General features: G+C 54.9%; 7 protein-coding genes across 7 annotated transcripts; 5 read left to right on the top strand and 2 right to left on the bottom strand.

Moving 5' to 3' along the window:
- The first annotated feature begins 1,697 nt into the window (after positions 1-1,697).
- Positions 1,698-3,176, top strand: M421DRAFT_376078 (uncharacterized protein). Its single transcript, XM_033589800.1, has 4 exons — positions 1,698-2,006; positions 2,059-2,073; positions 2,120-2,425; positions 2,478-3,176. Exons 1-4 carry the CDS (start codon positions 1,853-1,855, stop codon positions 3,056-3,058), a joined length of 1,056 nt encoding a protein of 351 aa, XP_033450772.1. The 5' UTR covers positions 1,698-1,852; the 3' UTR covers positions 3,059-3,176.
- M421DRAFT_376100 (uncharacterized protein) lies at positions 3,029-3,977 on the top strand. The gene has a single exon (XM_033589802.1). It carries the CDS (start codon positions 3,295-3,297, stop codon positions 3,781-3,783), a length of 489 nt encoding a protein of 162 aa, XP_033450771.1. The 5' UTR covers positions 3,029-3,294; the 3' UTR covers positions 3,784-3,977.
- Positions 3,978-4,528: 551 nt separating this feature from the next.
- M421DRAFT_376092 (uncharacterized protein) lies at positions 4,529-6,160 on the bottom strand. Its single transcript, XM_033589801.1, has 2 exons — positions 5,846-6,160; positions 4,529-5,796 (listed from the first exon to the last, which is right to left on the bottom strand). The coding sequence occupies exons 1-2, from the start codon at positions 5,924-5,926 to the stop codon at positions 4,654-4,656; spliced, it is 1,224 nt and encodes a 407-aa protein (XP_033450770.1). The 5' UTR covers positions 5,927-6,160; the 3' UTR covers positions 4,529-4,653.
- A 321-nt stretch (positions 6,161-6,481) lies between these two features.
- M421DRAFT_3572 (uncharacterized protein) lies at positions 6,482-7,567 on the top strand (the record flags this gene model as incomplete). The annotated part of the gene is made up of 1 exon (XM_033589631.1): positions 6,482-7,567. One exon carries the CDS (start codon positions 6,482-6,484, stop codon positions 7,565-7,567), a length of 1,086 nt encoding a protein of 361 aa, XP_033450769.1.
- Positions 7,568-8,233: 666 nt separating this feature from the next.
- Positions 8,234-10,433, bottom strand: M421DRAFT_58253 (uncharacterized protein; the record flags this gene model as incomplete). The annotated part of the gene is made up of 2 exons (XM_033595579.1): positions 8,234-10,061; positions 10,114-10,433. 2 exons carry the CDS (start codon positions 10,431-10,433, stop codon positions 8,234-8,236), a joined length of 2,148 nt encoding a protein of 715 aa, XP_033450768.1.
- Positions 10,434-13,023: 2,590 nt separating this feature from the next.
- M421DRAFT_99815 (uncharacterized protein) lies at positions 13,024-14,915 on the top strand (the record flags this gene model as incomplete). Its single annotated transcript, XM_033598806.1, has 6 exons — positions 13,024-13,338; positions 13,395-13,852; positions 13,901-14,181; positions 14,253-14,474; positions 14,526-14,611; positions 14,661-14,915. The coding sequence occupies 6 exons, from the start codon at positions 13,024-13,026 to the stop codon at positions 14,913-14,915; spliced, it is 1,617 nt and encodes a 538-aa protein (XP_033450767.1).
- Positions 14,656-15,757, top strand: M421DRAFT_375746 (uncharacterized protein). The gene has a single exon (XM_033589796.1). The coding sequence runs from the start codon at positions 14,954-14,956 to the stop codon at positions 15,503-15,505; it is 552 nt and encodes a 183-aa protein (XP_033450766.1). The 5' UTR covers positions 14,656-14,953; the 3' UTR covers positions 15,506-15,757.
- The last annotated feature ends 2,027 nt before the right edge of the window (positions 15,758-17,784 follow it).

Raw genomic sequence — 17,784 nt, 5'->3', positions numbered from 1 at the left:
TAGTTCATCGCCGTAAGCGTCTTCGGCTGGGATGCCATAGCGTTGCTGCATGGAGTCATGTGCGATGCGATGACGATCCACCAAGATCGCTGCGAGTTGGCGAGGTATCAAATCTCTGAGCCATGGTACTGTGAAGCTAAGAGGCCGGTAGAGTAAAAGATTATCACAGCCAGGGAACGAGGCGCGCGCGACCAAAGGTGCGATGGTGTTGATGTACTCGGATGCTAGGTTTCTCAATCTCCTGTTAGTCGATTGCAGAGCAAGAAACTCGTCGACAGTGCATTCCGAACAGATGAGGATAATGATGTCGTCCGGTAGGTCATTGAAATGCAACCGCTCTGCAGTAAGCTTCGGTGAAGTCTTCTGACAGCGCGTCAGAGAGAACATTGTCAGAAATAGCGAAGAAAGGAAGGCTAGATGTAAGTGAGTGCGAGAAGTGAGTGCGCGAACAAGTCACACCTCGGTGCGTTGCGGCGCAATAGACTGACAAACAAGGCGGGAGATTGATCAAGACATGGATACCGCTCCTTCAACAGCTGAATTGATTGACGATCATTTTAGGAACTTGATGGCTTGGGATTGAAACTCAACACCTATGGACCTGGGGTCAATTGCTGCTCGTTGGGATAAACCATAGAGCACTGCGATGTGTGACAACCGAAATCGCAGGATGCAGTGGGGATCTGTGTGCAGCCGGAGGTGAGTATTCACAGGGAACCCATGCCCGAGAGCCATGTTGGCGGTGAAGCGCCTTCGTGAGCGGTGTGGCGATTGCTGAGAATGATTCGAAAGACTGCGAGACTCTGAGATCGAAAAAGCATCCCTGGCGACTGGTCACATTTAGCAGCGCGTTGTTGTTGCGGTTCTGGGAGCTCAACTGATCCCAATAACTGTCAAGTTTGTGTGCTGACTAAGATTCCGCAAGGGCCCGACCCGAGTGTGGGCATCCCACCTTCCGTGAGCGACAGTTGTCAGGCATCTTCCGCTGGTAAAGTCGACGCGACATTCATAAGCCTGTGCCAGACAGTATCATCTCTCGTCACGGCCGGCAATGGAAAAGTGCGCAGAGCGTGAACAACGCCGCAGACACTCGTGGGCGATCCATAATTAGATTGGTCTTACGCTGATCGCAACGATCCTCTCTTCATCAGCACGACTTCGCCTCAGCGTTACTCCAAGACGCACAGCGCATGCTTGGGTGCATCCTTGCGAGTTTTTGTCAAACATGACTCCTTACTCCATGTCACAAGTACGCCGCTGTCTTGCTTGCAGCAGCTTCTGCTCATCTGGCACTGCAGCACTGAGCATCCAGTTGCCAGGTACGGTTACGATGACTCGGTTCAATGAGATGTAGTTCCAGCTCTAAGAATGTCTGCTGTCTGCATATCAGCTGTTGCGCCAAAAGGCTTGGTTGTGCTCTATGAACGCCACAGGTCGATGTAGCGAGTTGTTGCTACAATCAAACGCCGCTAGACACTGTTCAGGTATCCCTATGCTCTCATCTTGTGAACGCACGTCAGACTGAGAACGCGGTTCTCAGCCGAACAATTCACGGCAGTCATCCCTAGCCCGCCTTTGGCTAGACGCTTCATAAGCATCATTGAGTGGCTCAGTACGACCGGCTTACTGTTGGTCAATGTTCTACCCGTTGGCCTGGTCTGACATAACGCACCAGTCTCCACCTTGAACGATGAGAGACTGGACGCACGTCAGGGATGCGGGTCGAGTGTGACTGCGAATGGGCATTGTTTGCGCAAAGCAATTTCCGCTCATTTAAGTCGTGCGCTGCTCGTCTTCGCGATGAATTCTCCGTCTTCAGCTCCGCGCTACAATTGCAATTCTGATTGCTGATATGTCAGGACGACTACATAAGATCATAGCCTCAGCCTCAGCCTTGCTGCAGCTTTCGAACGCTAAGCTCGCGGATCCAACTATCACCGCTCCTGCTGTGCTACCAAGGCAAAATAGCGATGCCTTCATTGGGTACCTTGAGTTGAGCAACACCTGTAAGGCATCACAAGCTTGTCCTGGAATATTTCTGACTTGGCTGTATCTTAGGGACTAGCATTAGTTGTAAGTCCAAGAGCTCTGCAGAAATTTAACCTCCTAACAAAGTCAGGCAACTCCGGCCTCACATGGTATCAAAGCGGACAGTATGCTCAGTGTTGTCCAGAGACCGAAACCCATTGCTACGCGCCGACAGCGTGTGTTGGAGGATCGCAAATCTATACATATCCAGACAGCTCAAGTGTGAGAACAATTGCTTGTACCGAAAACTACCAGAACGCTGCGATTTCAATATGCAATACCATCTTTATCTTCGAGAATACCCATGACTCTAATCCTCGAACGAACATCAACTGCGGAGACTCAAGCGCAAACTGGTCCTATTACCGGGATGTCCCACTGGAGGCGACTGCTACAAGTAAGCCACCACTTTTACCTGTCTTCTGCGATACAATCTGACCTTGTATCAGCAAGCTCGATACCAGGAGCCACAACCAGCACTCCAGCGCTGCCAACTCAGGCGTCTGAACCCGAACCAGGCTCCAAAGCATGGATTGCAGGAGTCGTCATTGGCCCAATACTTGGCCTTGCACTTGTAGGAGCTGGTGTTTGGTTCTTTCTGCGCCGCAAAAGGAAGGCTGTGCAGTTGCCTCAGCACAGCAGCGGGGCACACATCGACTCGGATTCGCCACCAGCAGGCGTTGAAGGCTACACTGAAGCAAGGCCTCAGTCCTATCCGGCTCAGCCGACACATTACAATTTACCCGGACAATCGGGTCAATATAGGTATCCTCAGCAAGGCGGTTTCTCGCCTGTGCCCCAATACGGCTTTCAGTCTGCGTATAACGCAACTGCAGACCCACAACCAGAAGCGTACACTCACAATACCAAACGCGAAGGTATCGGTGGTACTGCAGAGCTTGCTGGCAATGACACTGGCATTGCGCGAACTGCGCCTTCGCCACTGGTCGCGGTTCCGGTCTCTGAGCTGAGTGGTGTTGATGCGAGACGGCTTGGGCAAGAGGAATTCGACAGCAACAAGCCACAATAAGCAAGCAGATCTGGAACGGACGAACTACTGGCCTGGCTCTGAAATTGGCAGACTGAAAGAGAATATGCCTGTGCAAGGCATCACTGTAACTCCTAGGCCTTCATACGTTTCTCGATTGCTTCACCAATTCAGACAACCCAGCCTGTAACTGCGTTACTGCTCGAAGTTCATTGAAACTCATCCTTCGTCTTTCTATTCCCATTTCCTTCACGATTTCGTCTTTCCCTCTTTGGTCCATGGCCCCGTCAGTCCCTCCGCGCTCAACCCAAGGACTGGGTCTCGCCCCGGCACTTCGACATTCTGTGGCACACATCATAAAACTGCCCCTCATACTCGTCCCCAACCGCAAAGTCCCACTCTCCACACCTCGGATACGCCTCTATCATCATGAACTCGCCCATCCTCGGGATAGTCTCGAAGAATTCCCTACTTCCGTCCTCGTCGTTCTTATCTGGCCGCTAATGAAACTCATTCCCATCTGTCTTGGGCAAAGGGTTGTGCGTCTTATGCGCCACACCTGCCGGGAGGATAAATACATCCCCCACCGCTGCATGAAGCAGCACACCACCTTCCTCTCTACCCCCCTCGCTCAGATCCTTGCCTGCAGCCCCCAGCCTGAGAGCTTGCTCGCGGTCTTTCTTCGAGTCTGCAACACCGAGGCAGATTCTTGCGCTCCCACCCGAAATCATCGCCATGCATTGGTGCGACCCGGGGTGGTAGTGTGAGCTCTGATTTGGTCCGTAGCCTGCGATCTATTGCGATTGCTAGCCGTTGGATGCGAAGAGGTTGAAGATCCAGTGGCTTGTTGAGAAAGTTTGTCTTTGATTAGAGATGTGAGGAGACCTGGGTAGTGGATCAAGACGTGGGATGAATTTGGGATTAGCTTTGTGGGTGTGAGGATGTAGATTCGGACTTCGATCTTTTTGGTGGCTGCCGTCGTGAATTAGTGGTAGGTGTGATGCAATGTTGATACCAAACAATCAGCGCGATGTGCTGCACATAATTCGATTCATAATTAGGCGAAAGTAAAAGATCTGAGAGACATATAGACATCTACACACGCTGTGCCTAAGCGAGGCCATTCCGACCTCAACACAACTGTCTTTTTTGGGTTAATGAGCACCTACATTAAGCAGCACCTTGACTACCTGCTTGTGGCGGCTAGCTGAAGCAGTCTGCAGCGCGTTTCCGTAGTCTACACCCTGTGCGTTAACCTCTGTGCCTTTGTCAAGCAGCGTCTTAACTACCTGCTCGTGGCCTCCAGCTGAAGCTGCCTGTGACCGACTCTTTTCGCCATGCGCTCGCACTCGTCGACGACACAATTGAGGTCGACTACTACATTTCATCTCCGGCAGAATCAGCGTACCGTATAATTGAACGCTGCCGGCATCGAAACGAAATTTGCTTGTGTTCAGCAGTCAGTCTTGTCCTGGTACTTGAAGTTGATCCCACAACAATCGAAGCGCAGAGGCTTGCCAGTCTAAGCGTTCAACTTCGAGTCCGGCGAGATGTGTACACGCAAGTGTCGCACGAACAATGCGTAAACAGAATCCTCTGTATCAATGCTCTATCTTCCTTGGGTATCTTCACTCCATCTAAATAACCATATCCCCCTGCTCTTCCTCCCCAGCACCTAATCCCTCATCGCCCTCCTCATCCAGATCCTCGAGCGGATACGTCAGTATCGCCGCCACGCCGCCCAGCCCCTCCAACCGCTTTCCGCTCTCGTGCAGCGAACTGAGGACTCTGACCTCACCGCCTTCGACGTCCCTCACCCGGTCCACAAGCCCGACCCAGCGTCTCCGCTGCCGAACATTCTGCGCCCGAAATAGACTGTTGCTGATCAGCAACACCCCGCCTCCCCTCCCGACGGCGCCTTTGTCGACCGCGCGCTCCACCTCGCGCGGCCCGTACCAGGCGCGCCCGTCGTCGAGGCGCACGAGCGTGAGGAATCTGTCCATGAGCGCCGTTTCGCGGGCGTATTTTGTGTCAGATAGCTTTGTTGTTATCGCGGGCGAGGAGAGGATTTCGTTGAGACTGTGGATGTGGGCAGAGGACGAGTGAGCGACGACGATATTCGACACGAGACTCATGAGGGGTTTGTTGGTGGTGCGTGTTGCTTCGGCTTTGAGGTAGGCGAGGAAGGCGTTGGCGACAAAGCCGGGGGATGCGAGGAGGAGCGGGAGGGTCTTGCTTTGTGTGGCGGTTGTACTGGGCAGGTCGATTTGGCGCAGCAGTGTGGTCAGCGTCGTCGAGAAGAACTTATCCATGCCCTTTGTGTGGCCGTCGGCGCCGCCACGTCGCTTTCGCGGGACTGCGACTTCGATGTGTTGGCGCAGGATGGTCTGGTGCTCGGTGATCATGCATATGTTCGCTGTGCCTTCGCCCAATACGACAGCCCAGAGCTCGGCGCGGCGTTCGGTGTCGGAGGCTTCTTTGAGCATTTCCAGCGCGACGCTGTCCCAGCCGTCGGCCTTCTCGAGGGTGAATTTGCGGTTCAGCTCCAGGTCGAGCGTGTGGTGCTGGCCGAGCTTGACGTGCTCATTTTCGGCTGCGACTTTGCCCGAGACGTGCAGCTGCCCGGATCCGATGTCGAAGTCGGTGTGCGTGACTTGGATCGTGAGGTCCATGGTGATGCGCTGCGAGTTCACGGAGCCGGCGTCGGACGTCTTCGATACACGGCGGACGGCCTTTGCGCGGATGCGGTCGTTTTCTTGGATGAGGTTGTAGGCGTGCCACTGCGCGAGGTCAGCGATAGGCTCTACATCGCGACTTGAGAACAAGTACCATATCCTCTGGCTCTTCTGGTAGCAGCGTCACGAAGCCAGAGCCCGTCTTCTGCTCGATTTGCGACTTGAGTAACCGCATCTTGACCGCTGTGTGAGATGTGTAATGTGTAGTTCTGTATGCCTTTCAGATACTTCAAGATAGGTTCAAGTCTTGGTCAGCGTGTGCGCGCGCGTAGCATCACAAAAAAGTGTCGGCGAGGTATGGCGTAGCTATTGTTAATCGAAGAACCATGACGTTCTGAAGTGCCCCTCCACAATTCAAGTGGGTCCCTCTCTGCTTCACCCTTGTCTCTCTCGCTAAGTCCGCGACTCCATCCCATCAGCACCTCAACAATCATCACACAGGTATTGAGGCAGCACGCAAAGTGTTCTCTTCCAAACAAGTCGACCCAGACTAGGTGATCATCGCCGATCTCGACGGCTGAAGTATGCGTGTCCTCCACGCTGCGCATAACAGGCAGCAAAGTACCGTAGAAGACAGGTGTAACTCGCCGTCGTCGTCAGGCACCAACAACACATAACATGTGCTAAATTGACTCTCTGAAGTATGTCACCAAGTGTCTCAAACAATTACACCCCCATCATGTTTGCAGAGCGCGCGCACGACGGCCCTCATTGTTCCCCAATCCCATCAATGTCACACCAGGACACACAAGCCCAAAGCCCTCTTCTCAACCGTCTCCCAGCCGAGATCCGGAATAAGATATACATCCACATATTCACTATCCCCTCGTCGGTCTTCCCAGCAGATCAGCGCGCACCACACCCACTTTCCCTTCTGTTGACGTGCAAACGCGTCCACGCCGAAGCTCACATCCTAGCTTTCAGGACCTACACCTTCCCCCTCCGATCATGGATATCAGCTACATACATCCATCTAAGCGCCAGCGTATCCCATCTCCCAGCATCTTACATGTCAGCCATTCACTCACTCTCGGTGCCATCTAGCCGCAACACGGGCGCGTTCTTGGCCAACGCACTGCTCGTGTTTCCTCACCTGCGGCAGTTCATCGTAAATAGCGAGACGACGGGCTCCCGGGGAGCTCAGAGCGGGAAATGCAGCGTCTCTCGCGCCTCGAACCGCCTTGCGTTCCCCGCGGGCGTGTGCGACACCGCTGTCACAGAGGATCCTGCGCACCGCGCCGTCGCACGCTACGCGCCGCACGCTCTCACTGCTCTCCTTGCTACGGTGACGGAGGGAAGTGCGTACAGATGGCAGAAGGGACGCACGTGGAGGGCCGAGTGGCCGCAGCTGAATAGCGAGTACTTGTACTCCGCGATCCAGTGCGACGGGCACGAGGTGAGGGAAGAGCTGATCATGGATGGAGATGCTGTTGGCTTGGCTGGCGGCGTGGATGTGTGTGTTTGTGGATGTGAAGTTGTGAGTTGGACGGCAGCGGTGTTGGTGCAGGAGGGAGGACGGCGGGTCCATGTCCATGTCGCGTATTGCCGAGAGGCGGATGAGGGAAAGTGTGATGACGCTTCAAGTACATCCCACGAGATCAGGCTGGTGCCGGGTATTGCACCGGCCAGTGGGGTTGTGGCCGAGCGTGCTGGGTTCAGATGTGAACCTGGCGAGGAGTACTGGGAGGCTATGAGGCGGAGGAATGGGCACCTTGGGGCATTGTGTCGAGGGCTGTGGAGGAAAGCGATGGCGTTCGAGAACGAGAGCTATTCTAGGCTGACGGCTCGGAAAAGAGAGGCGATGGATCTGAATTGAGCGTGCCGGCTGGTATTGTGGGAAGTGCATTGATGAGCGGATTGAGCATGGTGGGAGCAAGTGTACCTCGCGCCACATGATTAGATTCAACGTGAGGAAGCCAGAAGAGGAAGGAACGAGCATGAGGAGTTCAAGGTAAGGTGATTATATCCATTGATTCATAGTCCACAACCATCCAATCTCGACCAGCGCGTTGCGATTCAGTTGAGAACGAAGCCGCAGCGAGCGAATGCGCGACTTCTCATCATCTACACGTATCAACCATACGCCAACCACGGGCGCTCTCTCGGCTCTCTCAGCCAAATCTCGCAATCGATCCAAAACAAAGGTGATCAATCCAATCCAATCCAAAACTCGCCGGTTCCAAAGGAAGGGGACTGCCACATGCGGCTAATTACATCTCCGTTTTTGATGTGTAGAACGAGTATGCGCGCGGTAGGACAAGGTATAAAGAAAACGACAGTCGGCCAGATGAATGTGTACAGTGCCGGAAGATGGATAGCAGATCGTTGCGATTACGCCGTAAACACCGCCCAATGGAAAGCGCCTGTCGAAAGATGTGACAGCGCCGAGGTGTCGCAAAAGTCTATCGCAAGCGCTGCCGCGCGCTAAGAAGAGCACGAAAAAAAGCGCGGATTAAATAGATATTTCGGAGAAGCGTGAAGATCATTCTGAGCCCTTTTCGTACTTGACGGGGTGGAACAGCGCCGGGCGCATGCAGAGACGACCGGAGCCAGCCTCTTCCTCAGCTGGGCCGCCCTTGTCGTTCTCGCGCGAGCCGAGCCATCTCCTCCACCATTCAGAAGAGAAGCCAGCGTTGTAGTAGAAGCTGTTGCCCAGCTGATTGTGCTCACCCCAGCCAAAAACGCTGTCTGTTGGCTTAGGCGGCTTGTTGTAGGTTCCGTCGAGGGCCTCAAGCGGCCAGTTGTGGTCAAAGTAGACGGGATGGTTGGCGTAGACGGCTTTGAGTCCGTGGTGGAACGCAACCGTTGGCGGCCACATCTCGGGAAACATGTGGTGCTTCATTAGGTACGTCTCGCGGTGCATCAGGTCCAAGAGACGCTTTGAAAGTCGTGCAACGGTAATGATTGCGCATCGTCGTGGGGGTTCGGGGAGCTCAAGGTCGTAGCCGGTGACGTCGTCACGGAAGACCCAGTTGGTCTTGGCAGGGTCGAAGATGGGGTTGAAGGTGATGATGTCGGCTTCTTCACCAACACCCCACTCGTAATTGTCCTGGAGGTACGATGTGGGTGGCTCAGTCTCAGGGGGACTGGGAAGCATGCCAGTGTTCTCGAACTTGGGAGGACCCCAGACGGGCTTTTCGTCGCTGTTGTAGAGCTCCTCCTCGACCAGCTCGGTGAAGTTCTTCCAAGAGCCATGGAGCTCGGGGATGTAGTAGCGCGAAGAACGCTCCCACAGACCCTTGCGCGGCTGTCTCTTGGCGAATTCGCCAATCTTGGTGTTGAACTCGTAGTAGTGACCGGTGAGACGGAGATCCATCTCCCAGTTCCAGTAGAAGTCGTACTCGGGGCGGGCCTGCGAGAACCACTGCAGGGCAAAGTGTGCACTGCGGTAGACGGAGTGGACGGGCGCCTTGGCGTGGTTGTAGACGTTGTTGGGAAAAGGCTCGGGGTAGTACATCTGCATCTGAGCGCCAGACCACAGAGTAGCCATGCCCCAGAACTCCTTGGGCAGGTTGTCCTCGATGACCTTCTGGTAAATCTCCTCGGACGACCAGATTGGGATGCTGTCGTCCTTGACGTGGATCAGGAAGTGGACATCGTACTCGCCGCCAGACTTGAGTGCAAGCTCGCTGATCATGGCACGGAGACTGAGAATCTGGTAGTCGCTGTACTTGTAGCCTGTCCAGGTGCGGAGAATGTAGGCGTGGCGAGAGACCTTCTTCTTGGCGGGGCCGGCGCCCTCAGCCGCGGTGTCATTCTTCTTGAAGCGGTGCATGTTCTTCTCGTGGCATCGCTTCTGGGCATCGGCCCACTTGACCTTGCGGTAGTCGACCTTCTTCTCCCAGCTCCAGATCTTCTCGGAGCCAGCCTTCTCGGACTTGGCCGACATGTCAAGGCCGCCCTCTTCTCGGGAGTAAGAGTAGCCGTAGGGCCCGAGACGGCCGAATCGCTCGAAGCAAACCTTGTCGTTCATGCCGAGCTCCTCGTACGAGCCGAAGAAGGGAGCGGTCGCGTTCTGGGGGATGCCGGGGTAGGCGTAGATGTCAGGGAGGTCGATCTTCTCGTCCTCGTCGAGGTAGCAGGTCTCGACCTTGTCGTGGTCCTTGAGGTAGGCCTCGGACTCGAACGGGTAGGGGTTGAAGGGGACCGGGTCCATGGGCGGCTCCTTGTTGTCCTTGGACATGTGCGGCCACTTGGGCTTGATGTTGTCCTCGGGGTTGGGGCTCTGCGAGTACTTGACGTAGTCCTGCTCAGAGACCCAGTCGCCGTAGGGGACGATGGTGCGGACGCCGTTCCAGAAGCCCGAAAGTCTACGCAGTCAGTGGTGCAATCGTCATGGGGGCGGAGCGTGGCAGTGCCTACCGTGGGTAGTGCTCCCAGTGGTACTGTTTCCTCTCGTCGCCACCGTGCTGCATGTGCATCTTGTGGCGGCGGTAGATGCCGCCGCCGAGCATCGAGGCCAGGACGGCGACGGTGACGAGCAGGGTCAAGATGCGGGCCATGGAGAAGCGTGGGCGCTGCACCTTGTTGACCCACGAGGGCTGGCGGGCGCGGGTAGTGGGCCATGACTTGCTGCTGAACAGCGGCAGCGGCGAGGAGCTCTGGCTGTCGGCGCCAGGCAGCTTCTCGTAGTTGAAGCGCGTGCGGATGAACAGCTTGCTGGCATTGAAGCGCGAGGCCATTGTGCGTGCGGGCGAGGGAGAGCCTCTGCGTGCGTGGTGTCACCTGTAGGGGGAGTGCGCCTGGTGCGCTTATTTCATGTGCGGCTCCAGCAGTGCCACGGGCAGACGCTGTCGCTGCGGCGGATAGGGAGGGCTGGCGCTGGCGTGCGGTGCGGCGGGGGCGTGGCAGTGTGTCGAGACGCGGCGGGTCAAACGAGCGTGCTGTCCTGGGGCCGGACGTCTGTGGGAGAGGCTCGCAGCGGTGGGAGCAGAAACTGTAGAGACACTGGAGATGGCACGGCTAAGAGACTGAGCGCTGGGCGTGCGCAGGTCCTAAGGGGTTTTCGGCGCCCCCCAGCGAGCCTAGCGGCGCTCTAGCAGCGCGCTCGCAGCACACTCGCAGCAGGGCTCGCGCCTTCCACCGCGCTAGGCCAGGACCGCTGCAACTACGTCTGGAACGCTGGATGGCGCCCGGTTAGTCGTCGACGGTGCACGCACGGCAATTGGGCAATGGATGGCGATAGCCAGTCCTGACAGTGCGCCAGCGGAAAAGAATTGCAGCTCCAGCACCTTGGCCTTTGTGATGGCAGCGCTGCTGACGGTGCTGCGCTCGTTATCTGTTGACCGTGGGCCCCCCCGGCGAATCAATGCACCACGCTGCGCAGCCCCCGCCACTGCACCTGGACACCGGTATCGATACACTCCCGCGCTGCCGTCGTCTCAACAACGCGCTGCACCTACGCTCTTGCGGCGGCCGTGGAGCTGCTGTGGCCGCGCAGCCCTGACCTTGATGAGCTGCAGCAGTCACGCTGCCAGCCTCGACGGGCGCACCAGCACCTCGTCCATGCCAGCGACGGTAATAATGACATGTTGCGAGCCCTCTTCCTCTTTCTCTTCCCCCTGGTGTCATTTTCGCCCGCTGCCCGCGCCCCCGGCCCGTTCGCAGCCAGATCCGTCCATCTGCGCCCTCTGATTCGCTGGCTGTCGACTCAGTCAGCGAGCAGCAAAAGCGTACGCGGCCCTCCCAGAGTGGCGGCCAATCGAGACCCTCTGAGACTGTCCCATCGCTATTTTCATCGCCCGATATTGACCCAGAGCGTTGATCCCGCCGCGGCATATCATCGTCGCTTGCTCGTTCCGTTTGGAGCCTGCCATGATTTACGGAAGAGCGTCCCATTAATTTCGTGCAGCTGGCTACACTTGTGTTGCACAGTGTTTTGCAGGCTTCTGGTCGACGTCAGGCAGCCTCGAGCTGACACTCTCGCATTGACGCACGCCTCGAGAAGGAGGTTCTCGCTGGGTGTGGCCCCTGTTCCCGCGAGTTTCTGATGACAGTGGACCCACGCATGGGGGACGTGCATCTCTCTTCATCTCGGGCTTTGGCCAAGTCATGCGGGTCAAGTCAAACCCACGCCAAGGTCAGACAGCCTTGACATGTTCAGTTGATCAGGTGTGCAACGGCTGCGAAACCCCATGCTCGGTTCCCTGTAACCAGCGTCGTCAGCCAGACCAACGTGGGTGTGCATCTGCTCCATCGTCGATAATATTGCATCTTTACAGCTTCATGTCCAGAATGCGCTAGTCTGCCATACCGTCTGCAACATTGCCACCCAGGTGCACCGATAATTGAAGCTACACGGATTGTCCAGCAGACAAAGCCATCTCAAAGTCGCAAGTCTGACAACCATTCAAGGGTCTATCGTTACTCGAAGCAAAAGCAACAAGCTCAGTCTGCATATCTGCCAAGGTCGCGGTGCTGTGGATGACCTCATTCCTGAGACTGGTCTGGTGATAAAAGTATCTGGCCTTATCGTGCGTAGCCCGAATGTTAGGACTATTGACGGCACTTGATATGGTGCGACATCAGGCTTTGTCGCGATAAGAGACGGCGGACCGTTCGTGAGAAAAAAAGATGGCTGGCAAGCGCCAGGTGGAGTTAGCCTGACTGATTGTGGCATTTGACCTATATTAGCAATGCTGGAGCGCTGCCAGTCGACGGCAGGCATCTCGTCCACAGCAACGCTTCATACGCAGCCTGAGCATGTCTCAGCAATGACAAACGACTGACCATACTGCATTGTTCCGTCTCCCTGCAAGAAGCGATACGAAGACCTCCTGGCCTTAAAGTCTGGCAGTGTGTAGGCTGATAGCACAACTTCTTGATTTTCACGCTTCTCCAAATCCAACCCTTGCATGCTGCGTCATGACAGTTGGATCATCCGTGCAGCCTGGAATATTGTGCACAGGGACAAATCACTTCAAAGAAATATATAGCCACCAAGATTTGCGCAGTGTCTTGCGTAGAAGAATGCTGCGTGGCTTTAGTTCATTCACCAACGTCTTTCGTTGTCCAACAAACCATTTCAAATTGCAGGCCGTTTCCATGTTCCTCTCGATACCAGCTATTGCGAATGTTTCACTCGGTTCTGTTTATGTAGTTAAAACAATACACAAAGCTGCAGTTCGAGCACCTGAGCCAATGGCGTCGCGTCCATCTCCGCTCGGGCCTTCCAAATTTCCGAGTCACTTCCACTTTCGACTCATAGCGCGACCCCACGTCAAGCCGATTGAGGCTCCCCGCGCACGATAGACAAACCGTACACTCGCCAAAATGACAGGAACACGGGGCCCAGTGCCCGTACCTCTGGAGACTCAGGGTCGCAACCTCACACAAGACGTACTCGACCTCCTCGACACAAAGGAAACGCTCCAGAGCAATGAGGATTTCCCCGCCATACTGCAGCGCGACATCAAGGCCGCACTCGACAGGCTCGCCAGCAGATCGATGGTCGAATACAAGACGAACGACAAGGAGCAGGTCAACCTGACACCCGAGTCGGAAGGAATTGTCGCGAATGGAAGCCACGAGTTCAAGGTCTGGAAAGCAGTGAAGGAGGCGGGGAAGATCGCTATCAAGGACTTGCCTGTGGGTAGCGCACTGGTACACGTTCTGTAAGGCTTGGGCTGATAACTCGGGCACAGAACATTGTCGGCAAGGACTCTGCGAGCGTGGGACAGGGCAATGCATTCAAGAACAAGTGGATCAAGAAGGACGGCACCGAGCTCGTCCTCGTAGCCACAGAAGAGCCCGAGGACGGCATGCAGAAGCTTCTCAAGGACATACAGGAAACGCACACTGTATCAGATGTCAAGCAGCTCAACGACCTGAAGAAGAAGAAGCTCGTTACCGTCACCAAGGTCATCACATACACAGTCACCAAGGGACCCAAGTACGCGAAGGAGATGCCCGTGGAGCACACAGACTTGACAGAAGACCTCCTCAAGAGCGGAGCCTGGGAGACCGCGAATTTCAAGCCGTACAACTTCGCCGCGCTGGGCGCAGTGCAAAATGCCGGCGCATTGCATCCTTTGATGAAGGTCAGGCAAGAATTCAGGAACATCTTCTTCTCGCAAGGCTTTGTCGAGATGCCCACTCAACAGTAAGACTGTGCGCGTTTGCCATTACGGACGACCGACTGACGTATTAGCTTCGTCGACTCTGGCTTCTGGAACTTCGACGCTCTCTTCGTACCACAGCAGCACCCTGCCCGTGACATGCAGGACACCTTCTTCGTTTCCGACCCAGCGATAGCGGACAAGCCGCGCGCCGACCCCGAGAGCGAGAGACAGATGGACCAGATGGAGGCAAGCTCACAACGTCTTTTCGCGACCGAACAAAGCCAGAAGGAAAAGAAGCCCAGAGACTTCGAAAAGTACTGGAACGATGTCAAGAAAGTCCACGAGGAGGGCGCTTTCGGCTCAATAGGCTGTATGTTTGAGCAGAATGCTGCCACTGGACGGGTTTGAGACATGAGCAACGTTTACTAACGGGCGCTGCAGACCGCTACAAGTTCAAAGACGAGGAGACATTACGCCTGGTCCTCCGTACACACACAACCGCCGTCTCCACTTGGGCGCTTCACCGATTGGCAGAAGACCCGCGACCTGCCCGCTATTTCTCCATCGACCGTGTCTTCCGTAACGAGACAGTCGACGCTACACATCTGGCTGAATTCCACCAGATCGAGGGTGTCATTGCTGATTTCGGCCTGACATTGGGCGGTACGTTCGACCTCTACGTATATCCTTTGGTTCGAAACTGACACGGCACAGGTCTCCAGCGTTTCCTCGGCGACTTCTTCGCCAACATGGGTCTTGAGAACCTGCGCTTCAAGCCCGCCTACAACCCTTACACAGAAGTATGCATCACTCCTCTGCTGTCGCCCATCATGCTAACCATCGAAACAGCCAAGTATGGAGATCTTCGGTTACCACAAGGGCCTGAAGAGGTGGATCGAAATCGGTAACTCCGGCATGTTCCGACCCGAGATGCTGGAGCCCATGGGATTGCCCAAGGACATGCGTGTCTACGGTTTTGGTCTGTCCCTCGAGCGCCCCACAATGATGAAGTACGGTGTATCGAACATCCGTGAGCTTCTTGGGCACAAGGTCGATCTCAGCTGGATCAAGGAGCAGCCGGCTGTTCGTTTCGACAAGGAGTAGAAGAGGAAGGACGAATCAGCAACGTAGAAAATATCTGGATGACTGACATGATAGAAATATACCAAGCCGATGTTGCTGTTGGATGCGGCACGTCTGACCATTTCCTGTCCCTGACCCACTTGGCATTCTCCAATTCCCAACGTCCTCGTAGTCTGCGAGGGAGAGGTAGAGCAAGGACCAGATCTTCTAGAGACACGACCCGTTGCAAAGTCGGCCGAGTACTAACCTATCCATGTTATTTTCTGGTCCTCCTCGTCCAGGACCTCTTTCCGGACTTCTCCGTCCGTGCCGCCCAAATTCCATCACTGGCGAGAGCACCTGCCGCCACCTGGCCTTCGCCTCGCGCCCTCAAACGTGACGGAGCCCCAGCGCAATCCTCAAGCCTCGGGTCACGAGCTTGTTTTTCCGGACAATCATGTCGAGCAATGAGCGCTCGCAGATACCGATTGAATCGAACGGAACCCAGACGCCTTTCCATACCTTTGCTTATCACACAATGCAACCCAACGATCGGAATCCCCATCTCCAAAAAAAAAGTCAGTGCCCCACTTATCTCGAGTACCCTCCAGAGCTCGACCGATCTCTTCTGAGAGATATTAAGCTTCCTGCCCATGCGTCGTGTTACACTGTTGCACAACTAGATAACCCATACATAGCACCTTCTCTATCCCGAGAAGCGCGCTCTGACTACGCCCTACCGTTCCAGCACGAGCTGTTGCTGTTATCTCCGTCGAGATTGCAGACACCGAGGAATGAGAGAGATATGCTCACTAACGAATACTTCCGCTGAGCGCTGAGTCAAGCTCAACCCCTGCATCTGCACTGGTGATTTTGTATCGATCTCGCGTTCCGCTCGAATTGGAAGGCTGGGGATGGTAGTACTTCATGATCGACTCCCGGTTTGACTGTGTTTGACTGTGCATGTCCGACCCGTATCACGTCTGTGGCATGGAAGATACTGCTTTGTTCCGAGGAGGTGGGTGGGAGGCATTTTGTTGTACGGGTAGTGGTGGCTGTTTTTGTCGCGGGGGCTGAGGGCGCTGTTCTGGAGGTCCGAGGGAGCTGTGGTGATTCGTTCAATGGTCACTCCTTAATTACCATACGTGTGCCACGCGCTCATAGCGCGACTCGCGCGTGCACACGTTCACGTCCTCGCGTCTTGTCATGGAGGTGCAACAATAGTTGACCAGTCGGGATCCTAGGATTGTAGTGCCGTTCCATCTTTCCTGGGGTTTGATGACTTTCCTTGTGTCAAGTCTACTATCGCTCTGCGGCATTTGGGGTCTTCACGGTGCCGAAGAGTGAGGTGTTGGGTTACGTTCTTTCTCGACGAATCAGCTGTTGTTGTATGGATCATCTTCGAGTGTTAGTAGCTCAGTAAGTAGCTGTATGCACTACAAGGATTAAATTGGTCCATAGACGTGCAGGACGTTAGAGGCCGGCTCAATGGGTGACAAGCTGTAGCCCACTAGTACAATGCTACCCTCTCTAACTAGAGAAGCAAGCAAGTATACTCGATCGCATGGGATGCTGTGCTTCTTCGAATAGCTAGTGCTGAGGGTATGCGTTGAACCGGGTTTGGATCGGCATCTGTCAGCAATTCGTCTCAGAGCTGCATCAATACAGGCGAATAAAACGTTTGCGGTTGTCACTATGATCTCTCAAGAGAGAATGCACCCTAGGTTGACTAGTCGCGCTGCCAGTATTCGTCTTCGCGAGCTCGTCTATCCAAATGTCCATAGCTGTGGCGGCGCCATCAAGGTAATGAATCCGGCCGTTGATCCATACCATGATCCGAAACGCTCTGGCAAAGACGACTCCTATTAGAGCCACTTGATGAACCTTCTCTTGAGGATTGGTCTGATCGATATAGAAAAAGCATCAACCCGAAATTTATAACCCTAAGTTCATGTCTCTCACGTTCGAATGATATGCTTGATCCACCGTGTCGAAATCCTGGTACAGGTTTTTCCCGATCGTGGACAGCGTTTTCTCTCCGGACCAGAGGTTTCGAAGCAAGATAATTCTCATCATAGTCGTGCAACTCCACCTGTTTGACACGCACTGGTGTGTTGCATTAGTCGTTGTATGGCGCTTAGGGCAACGAAAGAAACTCTCGGACGAAGTGTCGAAATATAGTGTTACGCACGCGGCAGGTAGATTGCTGGTCGTGCTCCAAAGACTGGTGCTGGAAACCTTCACTTGCGTTCTGCGAGAGGTCTGGAATTTCATGGCTACCACGGACATTGCTCCTTCAGTGACGATTTCGTTTGGTATTGATGGGTTGGTAGTGTGGAGGGATGCGCGCATGTCAGAATGTTCCGTGGCTGCGGCCCAGGGCAGGGGGCAGGATCCTTCATCGGACAATTTAGCTCTAGAGCTGCATCCTTTGAAACACAGCTTTGAAACACGACATGCCCTTTGCTGACGATAAGGGGCTCTCTGGTGTTATCATGACGTTCCAGCAGTGCAAAGTCGATGAACGTTTGAATAATACGATATCCATGCCTTTGGCTTGCGCTTCCCACTCAGATGCCCAACTCCCATTTCAACGACTCAAGGACACACGCGTTGTCCTCGCGGACGCTTTAGCATTGCGAACACCGAGTGACGTTAAGGTCCGAGATGGCGTTACTGCGGTGAAGACGGGCCGGCCCTCAGGAACAGAGACGTTTGAAGATCGACGCATCTATACCTAGAGGGTTTGTCGATCCGGCCTTACTTTGCCAGAGTGATGGAATCTGGGGGCGGGAGGTGGGGTTCGACGTTCACGTCTCGGAGTGCTGGTGTTGCCGCTCGAGCGACAGGCCAATTCATCCCATGCCTCTTTCCCCTCAACGCACATCAAGCCAACAAGGAGACAGCGATG

The sequence above is a fragment of the Didymella exigua genome (genome assembly GCF_010094145.1).
Source record: "Didymella exigua CBS 183.55 unplaced genomic scaffold M421scaffold_8, whole genome shotgun sequence".
NCBI classification, from domain to species: Eukaryota; Fungi; Ascomycota; class Dothideomycetes; order Pleosporales; family Didymellaceae; genus Didymella; species Didymella exigua.
This window is presented reverse-complemented; position numbering and strand designations above follow the sequence as displayed.

Excerpts from the sequence above, each read along its gene's own strand:
- M421DRAFT_376078 (XM_033589800.1), top strand. The coding sequence starts at position 1,853 with ATGTCAGGACGACTACATAAGATCATAGCCTCAGCCTCAGCCTTGCTG. Across the intron at positions 2,426-2,477 it reads ACTGGAGGCGACTGCTACAA|CAAGCTCGATACCAGGAGCC; the intron begins GTAAGCCACCAC and ends ACCTTGTATCAG.
- M421DRAFT_376100 (XM_033589802.1), top strand. The coding sequence starts at position 3,295 with ATGGCCCCGTCAGTCCCTCCGCGCTCAACCCAAGGACTGGGTCTCGCC.
- M421DRAFT_376092 (XM_033589801.1), bottom strand. The coding sequence starts at position 5,926 with ATGCGGTTACTCAAGTCGCAAATCGAGCAGAAGACGGGCTCTGGCTTC. Across the intron at positions 5,797-5,845 it reads CAGAAGAGCCAGAGGATATG|TGGCACGCCTACAACCTCAT; the intron begins GTACTTGTTCTC and ends GACCTCGCGCAG.
- M421DRAFT_375746 (XM_033589796.1), top strand. The coding sequence starts at position 14,954 with ATGACTGACATGATAGAAATATACCAAGCCGATGTTGCTGTTGGATGC.